Source organism: Colletes latitarsis, chromosome 10 (genome assembly GCF_051014445.1).
Source record: "Colletes latitarsis isolate SP2378_abdomen chromosome 10, iyColLati1, whole genome shotgun sequence".
NCBI classification, from domain to species: Eukaryota; Metazoa; Arthropoda; class Insecta; order Hymenoptera; family Colletidae; genus Colletes; species Colletes latitarsis.
The window spans coordinates 5,165,661-5,192,119 of NC_135143.1; the positions used below are offsets into that span (position 1 = coordinate 5,165,661).

The following is a 26,459-nucleotide window of genomic DNA, read 5'->3' on the forward strand; positions in this document are numbered from 1 at the left end:
ACTTATTTTCATAAATGCGTATATTATTAATGCAAGAAATAAAAAATTTTATGATATATTTAGATTACTGCAGTCATAAGAATCTAAAAGTTGATAAATGCATTAATAAAACGGAAGGAAAGGATTTCATAAAAATACGGTGTAGTTGAGAATTTATTCGAATCCGTTTTAGTCTTGAAATTAATGCGTATGAGAATTTTTTCGTGGCATGCGGCACCATTAAAATTCTTAACGCGTAGGAACGCAAAGATGGCGATAAGACTGCAACGTAGCTTTGCTGTATCGTTTCCAGATAATTTCCTTGTTGCTCGAATACCTTTTTACCGTCGCTTTCCCTGCTCTCGGAGTCTATAAAAATATACGATATTCTGTGACGGAGATTCTTTCAAGCGACGGTGCGCGTGAATGAATATCAATAAAAATGACGCGTATACGTAGCATCGCATGACGTTCGGATATAACTATCCCATTTCCAAATTAGTAGTATAAACACACATACACATAGATGGGTACAAGGATACAGTAAATTGACGTCAGAGATCTTTAACTTCTAATTGCTTCCCGAGTTACCTCAGCATTTCAGAGAGGGAAAGAAATTTCCGTGGTTTCTCGACCGGAAACTTCAGCAAGTTAAAACGTTCAAGTTTTGTTTCTCTTGTCTTTGTCTATTTTGGAAAGAAATTCTTACTATTAATTGGAGTACCTGGATGCGAGCAATTATACGAATTCTTCTAATAAACTCCTCTTTCGATCTCTCAAAAACTGTCTCAAAATTCTGAAATGTTCTAGAAGACCGAAACTTTGACTTTGGATAATTTGTAAACTACGTAACTCAAAGTTTGTCTCAGTTTTTACTTTTGTAGCCTCCATTAAATTTATGAATTCTACCCTAATTTATTATTATTAGTCCCTAATTTATCTCCATCTAAAAGTTTGAATGTAAATCAGAGGTTTTACTAAAATATTCCTTTGTTAATAGTAACCACCTACAAATAAAACTTTATTACATATTTTAATGATTGTGCAGAGAAATTTTCATTTTTCAAACTAATCTCTAAACGTAACTTCTGGTACGTTTTCTTTTATCCATATTTTTATCGGTTTGTCTTTTGTTTTGAAGCATTTAAAGATTAGGTTTTCAATCATTCGGTTGTACTAAAATGTGTACCTGAGGCCAAGTGGATAGAAAAAAGTACGTTTTAAAAAGCAAATTGCTGCGCATTTAATAAATTATAACTATTCTACAATTTAAAGTTTCAATATTAAAATTGTTTTGCAACAGGTTTCTTTATTGTTATATGCATTCATTTATCATAATAAGCAAATCTCTACAGAGCAAAGAATAATCCAGTGTCATATTTAATAAAAATTACTGTTCGAACACGGTTTATTATTAACACAATGTTTGCAATTGTACTAATTTATTATAATAAAGAAATTTCACTATAGTGTTTATGAAAGATTGTTTATAATAAAGCACGATAGTCAATTCAATATTCTGTCATTCTATATTGTATTGAAGAAACAAAAATAAAAATATAACAAATTCCGCCTACATACAAGATAATACCTATTATAATTAAATTTTTTAATAAAGTATAATTATTCTGTTAAGAATTTCAAATTCAAATATAATGAAATGAAAAAATTTATATGGATTTTAATGAAACTTGTTAAAAATTATTAAATCCAATGATTTCTTTCCATGTATGAAAATTTAATAATACATTATCTAATAATACAGTATCTAAATAATGTATATATATATATATATATATATCAAATAATGTATAATAAACACGTATAAAAACGAGATATAAACACTGAATGTATAATTCTATGAATATTAAATATTTCGAACACTTTTTACATTCTATATGTAAATTTTTAATTTCCGGAACTAGGTATATACTTCCTACATGTTAATATTCATCTCCTATCAATATATTACGTAAGTCCAATCTCTCGATTACATGCAGTTATTTATTCTATTCCAAAAGTTATTTGCATACAAAATTCCGCGTATAAAGGTCTTACTTTTCCCAAGACTATTAAAAATAATGACAAAAACCTGTTTTGGTACGCTAAACATATTCATGCTTGCAATTAATAATCTACATAAACAAAATAAATAAGTCATACCAGGAATATTGTGACGACCACAATAATACACGTCAGAATAATATTAGCATAATTCAATGTTTGAATAGCATACGTATCTAAAAGTTACGGCATGTTTATTCTAATTGCAAATATTCTTATAATAAATAATATCAGATTATTTATAATTTATTTTTCATAAAATTTGAATTTTTAATTTTTCGAAGTAATTTAAATTTAATTATTAACTACAGCATAAGTAATATTTAATATTTTGCATAGCTATAGAAATACAAACAACTATGCTATGCTAAACAATTTTGAAACAAAATGAAATACGTCAATCATAAAGTATATAAATATTTATTTATTCATTTATGAAATAATTCCTTAGTGAAAACAGTGTAAAAGTATATAAATCATTTATTTATATTATAATTGTAAAGATCGTTAGAATTACTTAATTTATGAACTGCTTTTATTTTCATTCATTATGACTTTCGTTTGTCACTTATATTTATTACTATTAAAAAATGCAAAAATATGCAACCAATACAGAGGATATATGAATTCAGATAAATTTTCAATAAGTACCAATTGAAACAACGTAATCAAAATTTTCTTAAATAAAATCAGACTTATTAGGGCAAGTTAAATAATATTTTTTAAATTTCATATCATTGATCCCTATATTTTAGTACTTATAGAAGATTAATTCTGCTCTTCGGGATATTTTAGTTGTAACTCATCTTTTTTTTATTCATTTTTAATATTATCAAAAAATGTATCTAAATCATTACGAATATGCTTGTTTATGTTTCTTTGACGTTATATCAAACTCCTATTGTTCCTAATTAAATAGTTTATTAATAAGAAAAATAGTAACACTTAAGATCTTTGGGACAATGTTATTTGAAAATAAAATAGACGCGGCGCACCTTTATCGTATCGTGTTTGGAATATCGAGTTTCTGTACTATATTGTAGCTTAAACATTACACGTATAATACAATTTATAATTTACTGTGCCCTCATATTTCGTGTATCAAAATACAAATATTAAAAAGATACGTTTATTTAGAGAAAGTAATTACATTTCTTATACTTAATTTACATTTAGTTAGAGTAAGATAGCAGAAATGTACAAAATTTATCTGTAAAAAACATTGTATCCAAATAGGTAAAGATTATTATAAACAATTTTGACATAATATATAATCTTTTTGCAACACAAAATATTATAAAAAGTATTACAACGTGTATGTACGTGTATATGTATTTATTTAATTCTTTGGTTAGATTGCAAAATTGAGGAAACTAATTTCGCATATTTGAAACATTTTTGTCTCGAAAACTTTAAATGTACATTTGAATTTACAAAAAGTGTGCGGTTAACTAAAGGTTAAAGATTAATTAAAAAAATTAAATTTGATAACGAATCCACGATAAAACAAAGTTCTAACATTCGTAACATACGCCCCTTTTCCCAGGGAGCTATTCGATTATTTTTTCACGGACTCGCCGCGTTGCGTATCGCTTCGGAGAAACAGAACCGGTTCGCGACACCCGATAAAACACCATAACAAGATAGGAGAAAGAGAGAGAAACGTACCGAGTACAGTTATCGCTGGAAAACTGCGACTTCTCGGTGTGAAACTGCGTGCTGAACGTCATAACCGAACAGGTTGGCAATCTTTCCTGCCGCTGGTGAGAATTCTTGCCGGTTTTGTGCCGTTTGTTGTTACCGGCAGAGTAGTAGCCACGGCCGCCGAACAATTCGGCTAGTCAGCTGATCGCACGATGTTTCATCGCTTCGTTAGTGAGCATTATCGCCGGAATTTTGCGTGAGAACCGTTTCCCTGCGGCTGTTTGCCCGCCGGACTCGACTCTCGAATCACGAACGAGTTCTTTATCCGCGTTCAGGTCCCCACAGACGCGAACCCGAACTGCTTTCGGAACACACAACAGGTCGTTCAGCGTGCCACTCCACCGTATGTCCCTGCCAGCACGATCACACTTATTCCGTTTCACACGAGACTATATCACAGATAGACTTCTAGCACTTCAAACCGTCAGAGAGTAGTAAAAAAAAAATCACAGCATCCGTCGGAGCAGGTGAACGATCGATCGTCAAGAGAAATGTCACGGAGTAACGGGTATCGAGGCGCGGTCGGTAAACACAAATTACAGCACGGAAATTTGACGAAGCGACGCTCGAACGTACAAAGTGCAACGACCTGTCGCTCGATCTTTGTCGTTTGCGCGCGTCCGTCTGGTGATCGGTTATCCGATAACGATCGGTCGTCGAATTGTCACGAAACGCGCGTGTTCGGGCATCGGTCGCGATATGCAGAGCGATCGGTGCGACTGTGTGGTAAAAGCCAGGAGTATCCGACGAAAGCCGACCGCGACCGAGGCGTACCGAAAGCAACGAACCAACTCCCGTCGCGTCTGACATCCGACTGGCTCCCGACCCGAGAAAAGCCGGCCCACGGACGCGGGGAAACGGCTTCCTCTCCCCCCACCCCCATGACCCCTTGTCGCGACCCTGGGTCGCGCCATCGCACTGCTACGGACCGTGTCACTATCCTCAACCCTCTGCAACAGCATCCCAGCACCGATATCTGGACGTATTTCAAACACGCATCGAGCAACTCCTTTCCAGTTTCTTCGCGATTCTCGTACCTTTCCCCCCCGTCCTACAGAGTCTCACTTTTTTCTCCTCGTTTGGAGAATAGTTTCGCGTGACAGTATACTGTACCTACAATGACAGTTTTGTAGCTTTTTAACTCGTTCTAGGTCACCTATTTTTATTCCTAACCTTCCACCGGAACCTCTCTACGTCACTGGTAATTATTTAGTCTTAAATCTGTAACGATCTCGCTGCGTACTCAAGAGGGATCATCCCCCAACCGAGGAAATTACAAAAATTCTCAAACTGGAGTTCTATAGTAACTCTAGTAATTTTAGTTAGGTTAAAATATTAACCTTTTCGCTTAGATAGTTTTATAGAGATTGATTGTTTTGAGTTATTGTATGCAGGGCACGGCGAAATTCATGGTACAACCGAAAAGGGAATGTTCACCATTGAAAAGTAAACAACAAATTTGGTATAAAGTTTTTTCGTTCGAAGCATCATTTTCAAGAAAATCGATTTTGAAAATTCGTCTCGTAAATTAAATATCCAATATTTTAGTAATACAAAATTATTAACATCATTAAATTTGTCAAAAACATAGTACACACTTCTCTAATTTGTCAGCTACAATTAAATACAACAATAATAATGTCTTTATTATACCAAACTTATACATTGAGTAATTAGAATTGAATGAAAAGGAAAAATGAAAATAATTGTATAGAATTAAAAATAAGTATACGCTTGGTTTAAAGGCATCTATGTATTGTTAACCTAACCTTGAATTAAAATAATATAATAGAGGAAAAGTATTATTATTTTTGCCTCTTTGCTACCAGTTTTTGCAGTTTTGAATGTTTCGAAATGCAGTAAATAAAAAGATGCAAAAGACTGGTTACAAAATTCAATATATATATGTGAGTATTTGTATTCCATTTTTTTTTATATCATAGGAATAACTTACCAGAAAATCATGACATTTGATATTGTAACTTTTACATAGAGAATGAGTGAATAAGAACTATTATCTAAAATAACTCATTTTCTATTGGGTATTCTATTGGATAGCGACATAAATTAAAAAAAAGTATGATATAGCCGGAAGTTACACATATCTCTGATACAAAGCCAGGTGATGCTTCTGAATCAGAATACTGTTCTATGAATTTAACATAGCAGTAGATACGAGAACGAAAACAATGTAGGTTATTCATCAGTGTTTATTTAATTATTCGAATAACCGGAATAGCAACTACCTCCATTATGTAATTTTTGTTACAGCGATAATGTTAATTTCATGCAGTTCAACACGTATTATTTCAAATATTCAGTACGTTACGTCAAGGATAGATACCAAACGGATCTTATAAATAAGAAATGTTTTTAGATGCGAGCGATTATAATTTGTACGATTTTTGTATGGTATTAAAACTAAGTCTTACTTGTTACTAAAGTACTTTTGAGAGAAATAAATATACAGATTTTAAAAAACTCTGTTTAACTCACGTAGAATTACTGTAAAATAATCTACATATAATAAAAAGTCTGGACCCCTCCTCTCTGAGGTGCGAGAGAACCTTTTGCAATGTGCTAGTTCATATTTTTTAACGAAAATTATCGCATGACGTTGAGAAACTTATTGATGACGCAATCCATATCATCTATCGAGTATCTCACGTCAGGTCACTACTTCCAACCCCACGGCGTAGTCCCTCGGAGTCTGACCTACCCCAAGATAGAAAGATATTTCTGAAACGAGTGAATTAACGATCGATAAGGTGGTCGGAGGGTTGAAAGATCGAGTGATTACGAAAGCTACGATAAGAAAAGAGGATGAAAACCGTTCAACCATGACGCCAATCTCGGTTTCATCTTGTCTAGGCCAAGGCTGGGTATAATCTGCACGCGATTCCTACGGAGTATTTCTGGTTTTAACTCGTTTGAAGCCACTTTATTGACAAAATACAATAAGATACTCTATTACGTTGTGCCGATCTCCTTTTGTTTTATTCAAACTTTATATTGTTATTAATCTCACCTATTGGAACAAAAATATCTTAGTTATAGAATTAAATCTATGGATCTAGATACAAATTTAATTTTTTTCTTTAATTGAAAGCTTAACGTCGTACCGACAACGAGGTCATTAGCGACATAGATTATTATTTGTCTATGATTAAATAGATTCCTAGAGTAATTTGTTGCTATGGATGAATTTGAGGATATTCATCGCATTCTCGGTATTATTAAAAGCTTCTTTTAGTGAATTTGGAAGTTTTGCCTGGATTCGTAAGGTTTCGTATCCTGTATAAGAGAGCAATATGTATTCGAGGGTTAGAGGGTGTTGGTACTTGTCACAATAAGGTGGAGGCATCTTCTTCAGGTGGTGCTCTTATGTAATTCTTGTGTGGTCGATCTGGATAGGATATTATTAATTCTATCCAGTGGATCAGTGTTTCCAAGCATTTTTAGCGTCGATAAATATCTTGTTTACGATATGAATTTTAACGACATCTGCTCTTTAACTTTATTTGCTTGTTTTGGAAGAGATACAGTAACAGCAATTGCTTCCAGGTTGATGTCAAGTGAGATTTCGGTGCTATTAAATGTAGTGAATACTTTGAGCACTGTGTGGTGGTGTTTTTTAAAATTTGTTTCCTGTAGGCAGAGGATAGGTGGGTTGTGCTGAATTAGTAAAAGCTGTAATTGTTCGTAGTGGGTGTAAAATCCGATTATGTTCCATTGAATTATACAGGGTGTTCGGCCAACCCTGGGAAAAATTTTAATAGAGGATTTTAGAGGCCAAAATAAGACGAAAATCAAGAATAACAATTTATTGATGAAGGCTTCGTTAAACAGTTATTAACGTTTAAAGTTCCGACCGTATTGAATTTTTTTTTCGAAAATGCGGAAAATTTCAGGAGTATATCTATTCACCAAAAATGATTGTAATTGACCCCCGTAACTGAAAATAATTTTTCCAGAACGATTTGAAATATTTTTTTTTCCGTCGAAAAATTTCACACCTTCTCGAATTTTTTTCTAAAAAATCGGTAGGATTTCGGGGGTATGTCTATTCATCAAAAATGATTGTAATCGACTCTTGCAACCGAAAATATTTTTTTTAGAACGATTTGGAATTTTTTTTTTCGCCGAAAAATTTAGGCACCCTCTACCCCCTGTCGATTTTTCTTAAAAATTCGTTTTTCATTTTTAATAAATTTGATTGACGCTTTACGGAAATTTTGTCTAATACTTTTTTGTAGGTATCCATGAACTCTACTTCAGAAAAAAATTTCATTGAAATATATTCACTATTGTAGGAGTTATGGCTGTCTGAAAATTGAACCATTTTTATGGGATTTTTCTCATTTTACAGGGTCAAAGAACAACTTTTCCAATATTTTTGCGATTTGTACATATTCTCCATCAAAATACGCGTAGTTTGCTTTTTTAAACATTAAAATTGTCCAATCCGTTCAGAAGTTATGACGTTTTAAAGATTCGCATGATAATTCGGGCAGACATTTCTGGCCAGAAATTATATTTTCGGTAAGGAATTTTTTTCTCGAAACTGAGTAGGAATTCGAGGGTATGTCTATTGACCAAAAATGTTTGCAATTGAGCCCTGCAACTAAAAACAATTTTTTCAAAACGATGTGAAATTTTTTTTTTACGTCGAAAAATTTCACACCTTCTCGAATTTTTTTCTAGAAAGTGGGTAGGATTTCGAGGGTATGTCTAATGAACAAAAATGATTGTAATTGACCCCCGCAACCGAAAATAATTTTTCCAGAACGATTTGAAATTTTTGAATTTAATTGTTAATAACTTTTTAACGAATCCTCCATCAACAAATTGATATTCTTTTGAATTTCATCTGATTTCACCTGATTTTCGTCTTATTTTGGCCTCTATAATACCCCATTAAAATTTTTCCCAGGGGTGGCCGAACACCTTGTATGTTTCATTTATATTAAGAGGAATCACTTCCTATTTCCGATGATCAGTTTGTGTTTTGTTTTCTTTGTGATATTTCTATTGGGGTTGGTGCTCCGATTGCATTTTTTAGAAAACTTTTAATTCGGGGGTAGTTTAGTATATGGTTGTGTTCTTGGTCTTCTATACAGGGTGTTTGGCACCCCTGGGAAAAACTTTAATGGGAGATTTTAGAGGCCAAAATAAGACAAAAATCAAGATTACCAATTTGTTGATGGAGGCTTCGTTAAAAAGTTATTAACATTTAAAGTTCCGCTCGTATAACGGCAATTTGCGAACAGCTGCGTGCAAGCGATACTGGTTCTTACCATAGGTACACGAGTAGACCTTACATCCAATGTATTTTTTCGGCTCATTTTTCAGCGGCTCTAAAGCTCCATTAATACGCATTGTTTAAGTTTTGAATCATTAAAATCCTTCAATCTATCCAGGAGTTATGATTTTTTAAACATACACATGTTTCGGAGAAACATTTTTGGTCACATAGTATATTTTCGGTTAAGAACTTTTTTCTCGAAAAGACGTAGGATTTCGGGGGTATACGTATTTACCAAAAATAATTGTAATTGACCCCCACAACCAAAAATAATTTTTTTAGAATGATTTGAAATTTTTTATTTTCGCCGAAAAATTTAAACACCTATCTCCTGTCGATTTTTCTTAAAAATTCGTTTTTCAGTTTTAATAAATTTGTTCGACGCACAACGGAAATGTTATTTAATACTTCTTTGTAGGTATCCATAAGCTGCACTATATAAATGAATTTCAATGAAATACATTCACTATTGTAAGAGGCCATTAAAACCAACTACTTTTTCCTTGAATCCCCGAAGCTATACGAAGCGCCAGAATTCATATACAAGGTGGCTATGCATTAATGTGTATAAGTGGAGGGGAAGTTTCTTTCGGGCACCGGTCTGCCATTCGATAATACTGGATTGCTTTTTTCAATCCCTTCCATAGTTAACTCATAAGTATTTACGCACATACTGCAGCTGTCTGCACATCAATACTAATTCAGTGAATAGTTTCTCAACTGACTGCCATCATGTAAAGTCACCTTCGAATTTTCAGGAAAGTCCATAAGGTGTAAGGTCTACTCGTATACCTCGCCTATGGTCGAATAAAGGAGACGGCTGCCCAGTGTTAAAAGCTGTCTTACTCTCTTCTCATATCCTACTAGTACAGTTATCGCTACTGCTTATCTACCAAGCGGCGGTCGCGGTTTCTTAGCCCTAAGTTTATCCAGGGAGTAGAACTACGACTTATAGTCTAGGTTTATATGCTACGACACATCTTAACCTATCGTATTCCACTGGCTGTCCAAAGTTGTGGGGGAGGTATTGCATCCCCTGCCGGCCCCCACAGCGTGAGCCAACCTCACCTCCACGAGGTGGACGATGGGCAACAGCGTTGCCGGCTGACGAGGCTCTGGCTATGAGTATGGGTCGAACGCAGTCTTGGGACATAAGAACCATCCAAGTTCCAAGATAACATACGACTCTAGAGGAAAATTCCTTGTAGTGCAGTAATGGCTTGGAGTCAAGAAGGGTCGACGAGTACCCTACCTCAGAGATATGGCAAAAATTGAGGGGGCTAGTAGTTCTCTGTTTTCGTATTTGGCAGGTGCAAAGCCTGGGTACGACACAGCTCGCGCTTACGCGCTCGCGAAAGCTGAACGTATACATTCACTGTCCCTATCTTATTCTACTTATAGTTAGTGCTATAGCTCCACGCACCTGTTTGGTTGTCCAGGCGGCAGGTGGCGGTTAGGGGAAGCCGCTGGGATGACATGCAGGGATGGGGTCATCCAGCCCCAGAGGGTTGATGGCCGCATCCTCGCATGGTATCCCGGAGGTCAGAGCGAAAGCTCCCGCGGACCAAACACCGATATGAATGTGTGTGTGAATAGTTTGAGGTGGGACAGATGCTGGGATTGTACTCAAGGCCGCGGCTGAGTCCTGTGACCGCGGATAGGCCCTGTGTCTGGTTAACACTGCGACCACGGTTAGGCCCACCGTAAGTCCAGTTGCCAACGATGGTCCTGTGGTCACGGTTCTGTCACATATCCCAGGGCCACGGGCGCTGGATGACCAGGCGCCTGCGGTTGAGTGAGGGAGGAGTGCCTCCCACCGAAATGGGCCTGAAAAAACCGGCGCAGCGAGGAACTCTGTGATGTCTCACTAGAGTTCTCAGCTCCCCACCAAGGCGCCTGATGATTACCATACGGTTTAGCCAGTAAGAGTCCGGTATACAGGGTGTTCGGTCACCTCGGGGAAAAATTTTAATGAGTGATTCTAGAGCCCAAAATAAGACGAAAATCAAGAATACCAATTTGTTGATTGAGCCTTCGTTAAAAAGTTATGAACGTTAAAATTTCCGCCTGTAGAACGGCAATCTGCGAACAGCTACGTGCGCACGATAGTGATTCTCACTCAGAAAACTGTAAGGCTGTCGGTACGTCACTAAGTAGAGTTTCTCATGCTAAGTGAGAACCACTATCCCATGCACGCAGCTATTTGCAGATGCCGTTCTACAAGCGCAACTTTAAACGTTAATAACTTTTTAACGAAGCCTCAATCAACAAATTGGTATTCTTGATTTTTGTCTTATTTTGGCCTCTAGAATCTCCCATTAAAATTTTTCTCCCAGGTGACCGAACACCTTGTATACTACTCGTGGAAGGACCCTAGGGTGTCCATGAGGATTCCCCTACGTATATAAAAAAAAAAATCGTCCCTACTACTGAGAGGTAGCTCCCCTTGACACACCAAGGAAGCTCAACGTCGAGCTAACCGCGTACTCCGATTGGAGTGCCAAAAAAGTGAGATATTGTTACTCATTAAATACGTAAATATGATCCAAGTTATATCGCGTTTGATTTTATTTTAATCAGAAAACCCTCACAAATACATTAGTAAAGGTCCCATTAACAAATAAATAAGTTTCAAATTGTGTTATTCTTATTAATCTTAAATCGTTGTCCTTTTCTAGGTTCGGCAAGATGCAAAGCCGAACGCCGTAACTCAACTTGTGTCTTCCTCGCAGTTATCCAAGACTTGCCGCAATGTCTTACAGTATTATCGCGGAGTGTACACCAAGTGTCTCATTCAATGTTAGATGCACATCAATATGCGCACACGCCAGTTTCGCAATCAAGCAGGCGGTTTTAACTGATGACGATTCTAGAGCGGTTAGGTAACCGAAGGTACATCAAAGTTGGCATTCGCATGAGGAACCATCGCAATGCGATGAACCGACGAGATCAGTTATCCGTCAGTTGTGCCAATGGTAGCTTTTCGACCGATTATCGCGCGCCGATCGTGAAGGAACCATGGGTGAGATCTGTTCGATTCTTCGAACGGTCAAGGATTGGGTGCAAGGGTTGCAAAACTCCAAATGTCATCGAAAGATCCCGGTTCCCGAAACGAAAATCACGACCGAAACGAACGATTCGAACTTTGTCCGCGAAATGTGGAGGCAAGGTTTCCTGACCGATACGCCGGTTCTTCGGGATCTCTTGTTCGACGCGTCCATCGAAAGTAACGTCTTCGATGCCATTTGCACGATTAATCGTTTGCTTTTCTTCTACGTGATCATCAAGTGGATCAATTTTGAAGTTTGGACACTGGTGGGTGATGGCCCCTTCGCAATGAACCAGTGCTGTGTCTAAACTACTTCGACCTGGGAAGATTCAGGAGCAAAATATGGAAACAAGAATGAGTCACATACCAAGAAAGATGAAGAAGTTTGAATAAAATAAAAATTCTCCTGTAATGAATCACAGTTTCTACGAGACGACGCTGTTTATTTTCGTCGGAAATTGTATTCACTTCCATCTCGATTGTTGGGATTATGATTGGTCGATTTTTTGGACAAAAAGTTTGTATCGAGCCTAATGGAAAATTATTTTTATCGTTTCTGCGATTCTGTTTATACTTGTTAATTAAAAGAAACCCAACGATATTTTTATTTTAATTCTGGAGTATCCTTTCTGTTTGCCGACTTGTTTGTACAAACTCAACTTCCGTGGACTACACTCGTCAAAACTGGGAATTTTAATGGAGATTCAACTGTGTTAATTTCTGCGATCGATCGAATAGTCTAAGTTTGTTTGAAAATAAATCGTGAGGGGTTAAATGTTTATGTACTAATGTCGGGCCAATGTTTTGAATCAAATTTTATGTGCGACGTAAATGCATAATAGTGAGAGTATTTTATGATTTCGTATTCGGACAGTTTTATGACAGTTTCGTACGTTAGTTCTTTACGGATTTCGCATGATCGCCGTTTAAACGGAACTCGAGAGCACACGTTTCGTAGTCTTCAATGTCCCGGCGCCAATATTTTTGGGGAATCAACGGAAGCTAAAATTAAGTCAACGTTCTATATCGATTCGCCGTAACGCGTGCCAATAATTATCCTCAAAACTTATTTCTGCCAACGACGCGAATTACGAATGGTGGACAAACAATCAAGGGACCCGGTGAAGTGATTCCTTTTCCAAAAACGAGATAATATGTATACAGGGTGTCCCAGTAGTCGTAGTACAACCGGGAAGTGAGCGATTTTTCATGCAAACATAAATCGAAAATATGGAATCAAATTTTGTTATAAAACCTTGTACTATCGAGAAAACCAAAACTTTGAATATGGCGGACACGACTAATTGTGAGTATCAAGGCACAGGTTTGTATACTATAACGTAACAATATTTTGGACAATCATTTTAATAAAATTATCCTTAAAGAGTGTCATAATTTGTTTTAAGCAACCATTCTGATAAATATAGAATCGTCGATTGTTACTGATAATCACACACAAACACAGGTAAATTCAGTTATTACGTTTAATATTAAAAATTTTTATACTGTAATAAAATTCATGATGGCAAGATACTATATGTAAGTCATTACCATCCTGCAAGAATCTCAATTTATCTAGTTTGTTAATATAAATTCGAAAATTTCGCTATAAATTTAATCTTATGGCAGGTTTTGCCACTGCATTCGTTTCTCGACGAGCCTCCCTGTCAACGATACGAGATAATTCGAGATAAAAATGCGGGGATAGCGTGAAATCTGTTTTTGGCGATCGGAGATGAAGTCAGACCGGCGATCAAACGCAATTTATTTCAATGTTCATGCTCCAAATTCTTGGCGGGCATCGAAAATAGACTGCGATTTCCATCAAATGCATGCATCTGTCTTCTCCTTCTATTCCGTACGTCGGACTTGCCGCAGTCATAGCTAACTGATTTGCTGCATCGCAGAAAATATGCTCTCTCGTCAGTTTTTTCATCTTTACGATCCTCGTCTTAGACGTACGTCGCGATTAAGGGAGTATTGCTGTCTTGGCTGTCATTTCTTTGGCCTTTCTTTGTAATTTCTTTTTTAACGACAGGTAGGTTGTTTTGTACTGACATTTTGCAGAAATATTTATTCGTCTTATAGGTATGTGCAATATTTTTTCCATTAAAAAATATTAAAAATTGCGAGAGTTATAGCTCCTGGTTTAAAAAAACGCATTTAAACTGACTTATATGATATTTCAAGATCTAGCAGACCGATTTACTTCAAAGTTGGAGAGAATATTCAGCAGACACGCCTTTATCGTTGGAACTAGAGATTTAAAAAAATATTGAGTTTTACTATTTTTTTTTGATACGCTAAAGACAAAAGAACGATTAACAAATAGAAATTCGAAACTTGAAGCATCGCCATTTCTTTATTTATCAGGATTTTGACTTCTCCCTAGTTCCTCCTATAATTACAACCTTCCTTATGAAGATACTTTAACCCCATCTGTTTTAAATTATCTGGAATCCTGGAAGCCATTGGAGCACCTTTCCCAGAAGAGCCATTAAATAAGAAGTTATAATTCCCACGATTTTTAATATTTTTCCATGAGAAAAATATTGTACATGCTTATAAGATAAATAAATACATCTACAAAGTCTCAGTACAAAACAGCCTACCTATCATTAAAAAAAAATCACAAAAAGGACCGTAAAATTGATAGTCTAGGCAGCAATACCTCCTTAAATTTATAAACTCATGTACAGTGGATGACAGTCCTATAAGAAATACTATTTCGAATAAAAAAGAGTCGAGTGTTCTAATAATTTCATAAAATGGAGTATCAAGAACGAAACAACCGATTTATATCTACTACAAATAAGGTATAACAATTGAAAAATACAGACTTTTACTTTGTCAACCATTTAGACCTCTTGAAGATTAAATTATTTCGAAATGAATAAAGTATTGAAGCAGCATTTCAAGAATATTTAGGTTTGCTTATGTTTTTATTATTTTATTTTATTATTAATATATCAATACAATTATTTTGTACACAGTGTGTGTAAATTGTTTTGATTAAACATACCATGTTTCAGAAATACTACGTGTGGTTAAAGCTTCATTTGTAAAGACAATTCATATGCACGAACCAAATTGTATAATAAATTAATTTCTATTGGTAAATCGTAGGCATTCTCGTAAAAATTAAAAATTACAGTTCCTGCTAAATGTACGAAAATTTTACAGGTTTAAAAGTTGTTGTATACCAAGATATTTAAATTTATAAGCTTGAATGCTTATGAATTTTTATTTAAATTGACCTTCAATTTGCATTCGTACGTATTGAACAGAGTCTGCACGTGATTTCGGTATTAAAAATTCTGTTTAAATCTATAGTGTTACATAGTTACTTCAGAGACACGTAACATGCTTTAGCGTGTAATGAAGGTCGACACAAATCGATTAACGATAATTGCTGGGATTTAAAATTTTTTGAGCTCCTCACAGCCAATTGCAATGGTTCGTAACATCAACATTCGCTACAATGGCCTTCATGAAACCATTGTTAGTTACCTAAATGCTTCCAATGCATCATTAATAGTTTGCACGCGTGCATGTAAAGTACTTGCAACACTATAAAGAATTGCAGAATAATTGCTCGCAATTCTTTGTGTTTCCTAAACACACGTTCAGCCTCGATCGCGAAAGCAAAGCAAGAAAAAGCAATTTTCGAAACATACCAAAAATTTAAAGAACATTCATGCAGAGATTTGAGAGAGAATTGTAGAGATTTTCATAGCGAAGCGGAAAGAAAGCAAAATTTCCGTCTTAAAGAGGTATATTAATCGCATCTTGTCATAAAATTTCCCAATACTCTGTGAGTTCTCCAGAAAAACGGAAATAAGGACTAATTATAAATCGTGAACTCAGCAAGTGACGTTCTCTAGAAATAGACCTCGGATCTCCCACAAAGAAACGTGAACAAATTTAAATCGTCACATCTGCTGAAACAGTTTTTCAAGAGGGAGAATCGAATCGTTAAAAAAGTACATTGTCATTGAACGAACATCCATCTTTGTTTGAACTACTTAATCTTATGAGAAGAAGCTATAGCCAGTGGCTCGTCGATTTTAATGAAACTTTTTCTGGTGATTTAGACCAAAAATAAGTAGATCCTTATTCGAATGTTTTTGCGAATGCTTGTTAGTTACAAAAATAATTAACGTTTAATTTTTTTTAATGTCCATGAATATTAGTTTCTCGCTCGCATTCATCTGGAATAAAACGAAACGCAATCGGCACTTGTCTGATGTGATCACTTTAAAATCGAACCAATACAAAAAGACAACTTTTCACAACTATTTTCACAAAGAATAAATAGACAACCTTACCAAGTTTCTAAGAGAATCCAAACTTCTATCTAGAATAGTGTAAAATAGACTAGTCGTTGATAACCAAGCGGTTGATGTAAGTTTAGAACCCAATGAAAAAAGAAGAATTCAAACACTGACTCGATTGAATCTTTAACTTGCAATTAGAAGCGAACGAATGCGTCAGTTTGAAGCGTTATTCGCGTGAAACGAAGCACGCTGAACAGATTAATTCTCGACCGAACGCTAACAAGTTAAGCTGAAAACTTTCCAAGACTAGTAAGAAGTTTAAACAGCTTCCCAAGGCACGCCTAAAAGACGTGTGTATTAAGGCTTAGACTTTTCGAATGTTTTCAGAAACTTTCATTGATGCCCGATTTTCTAAATCTTCTATGAAAATACTGTTAAATAGTGAAGACTCAATTTATTCCGTTTTGTAATGAAGGAAATACAGTAAAAATATGAGAATTGAACCCACAATTAAAGGTTGCGTCGAAACCAATAAGATTCACGATCTTCTTGAGTCCATTAAAGAAACAAACTTTGATGACGTTAATTTTATTATTAAAAAAAAATAATAATTGACAGTACTACGATGCTACATAAACAAAGAATAACATTAGACTATCAATTGTTTTAAAGAAAAGGGCTGATTCAGCCATCTGTCGATAATCCATTAAAATTTTTGCACGCTCACAAGCAATGCTTGGATAACTGCGAGTCGTTTTCGATCAGATAAGTGATCGGTAATGATCCCTACTACTGAGCGGGGACTCCCCTTGGCGAGTAGCTCAACGTCAAGCATATTGTAACCTTATCAAGGCTTGAATATCGGTGAAACAATACATACATAAGACATAATGCAAAGATGAAACTTTTTTAGTTTTGTTTTTTTTTTAATGAAACTTTTACTAATGTATTTGTGAGAGTTTTCCATTAAAATAAGACCAAACACGATATAACTTGTTTTTAACCTACTTCTAATAAAGTATGGAGTCGTGTTAAATATGATTAAATACGCACTTATTAAATATGCAAAGGTCTCTCGGTTCTATTATTGTTAATCCTTAGTATATTTTCGAATATTGCAATAGATATGTACATACAACAATGCTTGGATAACTGCGAGTCATTTTCGATTGGATAAGTGAACGGTAGTCATCCCTACTACTGACAATGAGAAGGGACTGAACTTGATACACAATGAAGCTCAACGGTGAAACAATACATTCTTTGTTTAAGGTTACTAATCGTGACTATACTCCGTCAGTTCGTTCATCAAGGTTCAACTTTCTCGTCGTCTTTTCATACAATGAACTTGCTTACTTGTATTATACTATTCAATGATACGAAACTTTTATAAAATAGCATTTTTTTTTATTTAATTATTCAAATATTTCAATTTTTAAATTATCCAGGAGAAAAAACTTTTGATTCGTCCAATAATCACAAAAATAATTGAGTCAGTCAAGTTAAGTGGTCCATCCTGTATACTTACGTACCTAAACAAAAATTTTCTTACTCTTTAACATGTAAATAAACATTCCGTAAAGGGAACACATACTTTGGACTTGCATTCATTTCCTTTGGAATTAGGGTAATGTTTGGATAACTGCAAATCATTTTCGATTGGATAGTCATCTCTACTGAGAGGCGACTTCCCTTCATACAATAGTGAGACAATACATACATAGTACACAATGCAAAGATGAAACTTTTTTATTTTTGTTTCTTTTTTAATGAAACTTTCACCAGTGCATTTGTAAGAGTTTTCCGATTAAAATAAGACCAAATACGATACTATTTGCTTTTAACCTATTTCTAATACAGTATAAAATCGAGTTAAATACGATTAAATACACATTCATTAAATACGCAAATATAATTCAAGTTATATCGTGTTTAGTCTTATTTTAATCAGAAAAACCTCACAAATAGTAAAGGTTCCATTAACAAAAAATACAAAAGTCTCACTTTGTGTTATTCTCATTTATCCTTCGTTTGCTGCCCTTTTCTACATTCGGTAGGATACAAAGCCGAACGCCGTAGCTCGGCTTGTGCTTTTCTGAGAATTGAAAATTAACCATGGTTTCATTAGTGCGAGCCCCGTGTTTCTCGCAAACATCGAAATAAAATTTTTAGAACTCTATCAATCTTGGAAGAGGATGTTATTTGAACATCGGTCTGTATCTCGTTCAAGTTTCAATCATTCGCTAACGTATCGCAACAAGGAAGAACTTGGCATACGACAAACACACACAAAGTTCCCGCCGTAATGCACACTGGGCGTTCTCAGTGAAAACTGCATCCGGTGTTCCTCGGTTCTCTCGGCACGTAGCCAGCTTTCGATAGGCCGAATTCTCTTTGTTGGTGTCGCCACAGAGGATCCCGGTCCACCTAACGGGAAACTTCCTCGTGCCCGCTGGTAAAAAGCAGGACAATCGAAAGCTAGGCGAATGATTTTGTGGACTGACGCTACTGCGCCGACCCAGTTTGCCGCAGCCAAACATTTGCATCGACGACGGAGGCATCGGCATCCCAGACGACAATTACAAACGTACCAGTTGCACGACAGCTCCGGGAGAATTTTTCTTTTGCTACGTTGTGCGCGGCAGAACCAAGCTAAAGCCAAATTTACACCCCTTCGTCTTGGATGATCATCGCCAGTGCTGCGTCGTGAGTGAAAATGATGGATGAGAGTTGCAATATTTACATCTGTTCAACGAGAAATGAGTAACGCTTTCTCGATGGGACGTTTGGGGAAATCTTTGTCAACCAACAGCAAATTACAATAGAACCTCGTTTATCCGAACACGTCGGGGGACAAGGCAGTTCAGATAACCGAGGTGGTCCGATAGTAGAGGTTCAGTGCTTATCCCCTCCACTGTGTTTTTAGTCATTCGGATAATCGGGGCTGACGGTCGAATTGAAGTTCGAATGTTACACATTGAATTGCCTCTTTGAGCTTAAAAGAACTTGTTATATTAAACTAATTATATTTATTGTTGTTAATTATTTTCTTTAGTAGATTTATTATTGTTCTTAATGTAAAAGATTTTCATAATTTTTAGTATTATTATTAAGTGGTAATTATTATAAGGGTTATTATTTTTTAAAGGTTATTATTACTTTTCTGTTCTTAAAAATTATTGTTTTATGCTACTAAGATCAAATTGTTTTGTTAATTACTTCATTTTGCAATTTAATCATGTTATATTCTATGTACATTAAGTGTGTGACTAACATGTTATGTCAAATATAACATAATTAAATTGCAAAATGAAGTAATTAACAAAACAATTTGATCTTAGTAGCATAAAACAATAATTATGTTATATTCTATGTATAATTATGTAATAATATAACATAATTAAATTCCAAATAAATAAATAAATTAATAAATGTTTTCAAATAAATTATGAACAATATGTAAAAATGATCTACAAATTTATTAATTGTATTAAATTACATTTCAGCGATTTTACTGTAATATATTCTACTTTTCTGCAATAAGAGACCCTATTTAATGAAACTACATGCATTTGTTTTCAGCAATTATTTATTTAGTATGAACGTATTCATTGTTTTACGAATATGAAATTAATACGATAGAAATCATTCCTACCACTAATTAATTCAGCCATTGAAAAGTTTAATAGAACCAGAGGCATTTCAATGAAAAAGGATTTAAATTCGCACGAAATTTTATCGCGGATTCGCTGACAAATCGATTCGGGCGTTGACACCGGGTCGTTCCTATTAATAAAAGGTCCGACTGGATGCATTCTAGGATCTCGAATGCTCCCAAAATAGCGGAAATGTTTATGGGGCAAAACGAAACGATGTTTGCCTAAGTGTTGTCGCGCGCTACAGTGATGATTCTTAAAATGAACATCGTTCCGGGGTTGGCATGTTCATCTTTCGTACAGCGGAGGTGAAATTCAACACCAGCAGATACTGTATGTACCTCAGACCCTCTTCGTATTTCGCTTCCTATCTCTTTCTACGTTCCACCATGCAGCAAAACGCAAAGAACGTTGTCCCCTTTCGATAAACATGCCTCTTCGGCCCTGACTAAGCACATTTAACGCGAGAGCGCTGTAAATGGTTCGTACGTCAATCTCAGTGTCCAGACCTTGACCGTAACTTTCAAAATTGCACCCTCTTAAAAAGAATTTCATATCTTGAGCCTTTTAAAGAGGTGTCTATACTACACATAGCTGCACATAACCCTTAGCCATTCTTTCTATGAATAGAAGTAGTTATGTACAGAACTTTGAATGCAACGGGGTCCGGATCACGATTACTGGCAAAATATTCATTACCCAAAGGCTGTCAAATGGTATGAATTCGCAAGGACAAATTTAACAATTAAGATACAAAGAAATAAATCTATGTATACTCTAATGTCTAAATATTTCCGTTACTCACTGTATACGGGGTCGTATACTCGGCCACCCCTGGGAAAAATTTTAATGGGAAATTCTAGAGGCCAAAATAAAACGAAAATGAAAAATACCAATTTATTGATCAAGGCTTCGTTAAAAAGTTATTAACGTTTCAAATTCCGCCTGTAGAACGACAATCTGCGAACAGCTGCGTACGCGTGATAGTGGTTCTCACTCAGAAAACTGTGAGGCTGTCGATACGTCACTAAGTAGAGTTTCTCATGCTGAGTGAGAACCACTATTGCGAGCACGCAGCTGTATGCAGGTTGCCTATCTACAGACAGAAATATAAACGTTAATAACTTTTTAACGAAGCCTCAATCAACAAATTGGTATTCTTGATTTTCGTCTTATTGTGGCCTCTAGAATCTCCCATTAAAATTTTCCCCAGGGGTGGCCGAACACCCTGTATATTCGATAAATTCTACAGTGTTTCGTTCGCACTTTCTGCGTTCAAGTATCGAGGTTTTTTTACCTTAAACGCACAATGTGCTACGAAGAACAAAAAAATGATTCAAAAGGGTTGCAAGTTTATTCTTCCTGTTCCCTTCTACCGTCTACCGATCCTTCCAATTCTCTCGAGCATTGCGAGGCGATGGAAAACTGAGGTTGAGGAACCCCCCTTATTCCGTACTCGTCACGGTAGAATATTTTGCCCGAGGACAACCGCGGTGAAAAGAGGGGAAGGAACAGAAGCTAGGAGAAACCGTGGCAGGGGAGAAAAGAGCATGGACGCCGGGAGGTGGAGTGGAGGAGGTCTCCCCGGTTCAAAGATAGAACGACAAAGAGGGTGGGGATAAAGGGGAAGTTCGGGCAGGACGAAAAATGGACGCGAACGGAGACAGAGAGAACCCAACGGTGGAAAAGATGAGGAAAGAAATTAAATAAGCAGAGAAAAGTGGAGCGAAGAAGAGGAAATGGGAGACAATGCAAAGAGACAAATGAATGACCGAGCAAGGTGAAGAGGTGGGAGACAGGGGAGTGTAGAAGGAGAGAGAGAAAGAGAGATAGATAAATAGATAGCTAGCTAGATAGATAGATAGATAGATAGATAGATAGATGAATGGATGGATGGATGGATGGATGGATGGATGGATGGATGGATGGATGGATGGCTAGATAGAGAGAGGAAAAGTGGGGAAGAGAGAGAGAGAGAGAGGGAAAGCAAAGGTATAGATTGCAAGACGGGGAACAGAGGAAGATGGAGATGGCTGCTGCAGATCGATAGGATGGAGCTGCGTGATACTCGGTTTTCCACGCAGGAAACCAATAGTCGCGATGGAACATCGTGAATGAGATAAATACGTGGGTTATATCAATGAACACGTTTCGAGGGAATTACGAGCGCGTATGGAGGTCCGATGTCGATACAAAGAGCGTCGCGTGTTGCAGCGCAGACATAGAATGATTTTTATGAAGTATCTGCTTCTGCTAGAAACTGTTGCACCATAAGGTCCATGTAACTCTGACGTCATGCTGAATTGTAAATTGAAACCACATATAGTTGTTGTCTTATTATTGTTTAGTGAAATTTAATCCTTGCCTTTAGGCTTTATACATGTGTATCTGTATGGCATAGATTTGTCTTATAGTACAACGTGACTACATAACTACAAGATTTAATTTAAATCTACCGTAGAATATATTAATTGAATCGTGTGTCAACGTAAATTAAACATTACACCTTGAACAGAAATAAATTAAAATGCCTCGACGAAACAAAATTACTCGATAAACATAAAATTGAACTTAAACCTAAACTTAACTAACATTTAGTTTACTTTATGTTAACTGGCTGGACTTTGGCTTATTATTTATTCCTTCCCTGTTCTTTCGCAAATAATTTCACGCATGGTTGATAATCCTGTTCCTAAGACTTTTAGAATTCTTCCACCTCCATATTTCCTCTGGTCTTGTGGTACTTCCTCAAAACGTATCTCACGTCCTCATTATCTTCTTCGCATTATTGTTTTAACATAACTGTAGCATAACTTTATGCATCAACTAGAACTGAACTTGTCCTCTCTTATAAATTTAACCCTTCAAGTTGTCAATTTAAAATCTTAGTTCTAAACCAAACCATATAACCATATGGTCATATCAAATGATCATATTAAACGGAATTCTGTCTAATGAAAAAGTAAACTATATCCCCCCTTAATATATTAGTTCCCTATTCTGACTTTACCCCAGGACTATAAAGTACAAGCTAAAGTCAAAACAGAGAGATATATTATATTAATTAAGCTAAATTCAAAGGAACTAAGTTCTTTGAAAACTTTATATCTCTGGTTCGAAACCATAGTTTACCTACAGATTCAGTTACCAAAACAAGTATTTATACACCGCAATACGTTGAATTTAAACAATAACAACTTTAGTTATAGAAGACTAGTTGAATATAAAAGAACATTTAAATATTATAAATTTTACTATGATCTAAATAGAAGTACAACAGACAAATTTCAAACTTCGACTGAAGTAAGGAAATCCGCGGGAAAAAAGTATTCATATAGTGTCATCTATTGACAAAATATAGAAATAAAAACCATACTATTGAGGGAATACCGACTTGCTTTAGTTTTTGATTCTATTGTTTCATAGCATTTCGTCCATTATTGTCGTGCTTTGTTGAATAATCGTAGTTTTTCCATAATGAGTGCCAAAAGTAAAGAAACTACAATCCAAGAAAGGAAAATTATAATCTAGCTATCGAAAAAAGAAAAATCACTTCGAGAGATTGGTGAAATAGTGAATATAAAATATATTTTATAGACAAAATAATAATTTTTAAATTTGATTTCTATATAAATTGAAGCCATATGAATTACGTAAATTAGAAAATTATTGACACAATATATATTTAAAAAATAATAGACAAAGTGCAATAAATGTTTTGTAATCAACAGTACAAAAATAGTAGATATATCTACGAAAGTATACAGGGTGTTCGGCCAGTCCTGAGAAAAATTGTAATGGGAGATTCTAGAGGCCAAAACAGGACGAAAATCAAGAATACCAATTTGTTGATGGAGGTTTCGTTGAAAAGTTATTAACGTTTAAAGTTCCGCCTGTACTGAATTTTTTTCTCGAAAATGGTTAAGATTTCGGGGGTATGACTATTCACCAAAAATGATTGTAATTAGCCCCTGCAATTGAAAATAATTTTTCTAAAACGTTTTGAAAGTTTTCAATTTTGTCAAAATATTTGTTCACTTACTGAATTTTTTTCTCGAAAATGGTTAGGATTTCGGGGGTATGACTATTCACCAAAAATGATTGTAATTGACCCCTGCAATCGAAAATAATTTTTTTAGAATAATTTGAAATTTTTTAATTTAATTTTTTAATAACTTTTTAACGAAGCCTCAGTCAAGAAATTAATATTCTTTATTTTCGTCTTATTTTGGCCTCTAGAATCCCCTATTGAAATTTTTCCCAGGGGTGGCTGAACACCCTATATGTATGTTTATGATTACATCTAGGTTATAAACAAACAAACAAGAGTAAAATAAGGATAAAAAAAAGAAAGTATTTGGATTATTACGTGCTATGTTTCGATATTTTATTTAGTTAATATAGTTAAATCTTAGTATACTACAAAGTGGATTAAACATAAAAGATGATTTGTTTGTAAGTAAAAGGAAAAACCAAATTAGGTTATGTATCATATCTAAGCAATTTGGATAACACTTCAAGCCCATTCTTGTAACTTGTATAAGCAAAAAATTAATAAATATACATGTACTAAGCTTCCTCTAGTTTCCCCATCGATTGTAACTATATGCAATATTTTATAATTCTAAAACATAAACGTTTTTAATAAATGTTTGTAGTGCCTGATCGGAAACTTTCTGCCAGGGGTTGTATAGTATCTCATCGTATCAATATCAATCGATAGCATCCCGCTACTATATAAAATTCATTCATTTCCATTTCCATTAGTATGACGCGAATACATGACGCAGTCGCGTTGACGAAACAATGTAACAGGAATTAAAGGCCGCGGATAGCGCGATGTGATTCGCCTCCCATACGGCGACGCAAAAATAAACTCCCCGGTATAGACTACAATCAATGACGTCACATTCGGTCAGAGTTCACCGGTCAATCACCTCTGTTTATTCCAGTCACCTGGCTGGAAGCGGTGACAAAAGGCTTCACTGTGGCCACTCGCGAACCGATACTTCAACTGCGCAAACGTGTCGACTAAATCAACCATAACGACCACGCGATCGTGCGTAAAAAAAAACAATCCAATAATCGACGTACTGGAAAACACATATTTGTCGAGTCCGCGAATCCATCCTGATCCTTTCCTCCTTGTTATACCAACTGTTACATCAATATTGCATTATGCAGCAAATTCCCTTTAACTACTAAACACATTAACCAGCTATATGAGCGCACAAACGACGTCCTCGTAAATGCAAGGTTTTATCGTCGATCGACACGCGACCGCGAGTAGCTTCGACCGATCGAAAAATCGCGCGACCATTTCTAAGGTATATTCAGGAAGAAAAGTGTTTTCGACTATGAACTTGACCAGGTGAGAAAGCCACGAAAACGTGATGCTCGTCTACTTACTTACTTGCTGCCGGCGTTCCCTAGCTGACAAGACGATGACGATTCGTCGCTGTCATTGTCGTCAGCTTCTTCTGTCGGGGGTTGTGTTGCGGCATGGCTCCTGTCGCCGGTCTCCAGGTCAGCGACGAGAGTGTACATGGACGTCCTTTAGTTGATCGCAGAACGTCGCTTCCTGGACGACATAGCCGTCGAACCTCTGAATCAACGCATTCAACACTTTCCGCGTGTTGTCTCTTGTGTTACACGGTGGAAACGTAATCTGTTAAGTCCGCAGAGAGCACCAATTTCGATCACGAACCCCTTTGTACTTACACCTGATCACAAGTAGCGCCCTCCCATCATCGAACTGAGTGATTGTGTACAAATATACGCCGGTGGCACCACCTCGTGCCCATTTATTGAATATTCTTAAAATGTTGACAAATCGATGCACGTGCATTGCTAGTTTTACGTTTCATATCAACGAGCGATTCTATTCTCTGTGTCTGTGATTATAGAAGTCGTGCAAGTCAAAGAATCAAAGAAATTGAAATTTTCATTTGTTTTATTGTTACGTTGATTTATATTTTCAATATTATAATTTTTTCTGAATAGCCGTGAAATAAACAATGACACGACGTCACGGTCATCTACGCGGTTGTTCCACATTTGTTTTGATAGTGGTGAAAGCAGAAATTCTAACCTTAAATCAGAAGTCAAAAGTAAGTACAGTGAAACTCCATTTATTCGAACCCAATGGAAAACAAACAGTTCACATAATCGAGTATGTTCATGCAATTGGAGTCCATTGATTATCCCTACTACTGATAACTTCTCGTTCTGATAAATGAATTTAATCCTGGGTTTAGCTCATTCCTTGGAAAGAGTAAATTAATCATTTTCATTTGGAGACTTTACAAATGCTAAATCCTTCGAATCTTTCAAACACTGCAAATTAATTTTATTTTCATTCGGCTGTGTTTTCAACTATTAATAACTATATTTAAAGAATGGAGTGTGTCGATATGTCTGGAAAT

General features: G+C 35.8%; 1 protein-coding gene across 5 annotated transcripts in view; it reads right to left on the reverse strand.

Moving 5' to 3' along the window:
* Window positions 1-26,052, reverse strand: part of LOC143346560 (uncharacterized) — a 110,875-nt gene extending 84,823 nt beyond the window's left edge. Inside the window, exon 1 of one of the 5 annotated variants that reach the window (XM_076774757.1) lies at window positions 25,448-26,052. In XM_076774757.1, coding sequence (XP_076630872.1) covers window positions 25,448-25,581 — 134 coding nt within the window. In that variant the 5' untranslated portion in view covers window positions 25,582-26,052. Of the gene's footprint in view, window positions 1-3,711; window positions 4,548-25,443 lie in introns of those variants that run through there. The other 4 variants (XM_076774755.1, XM_076774758.1, XM_076774756.1 and 1 more) reach the window with 4 other exon arrangements.
* Window positions 26,053-26,459: the final 407 nt, after the last annotated feature.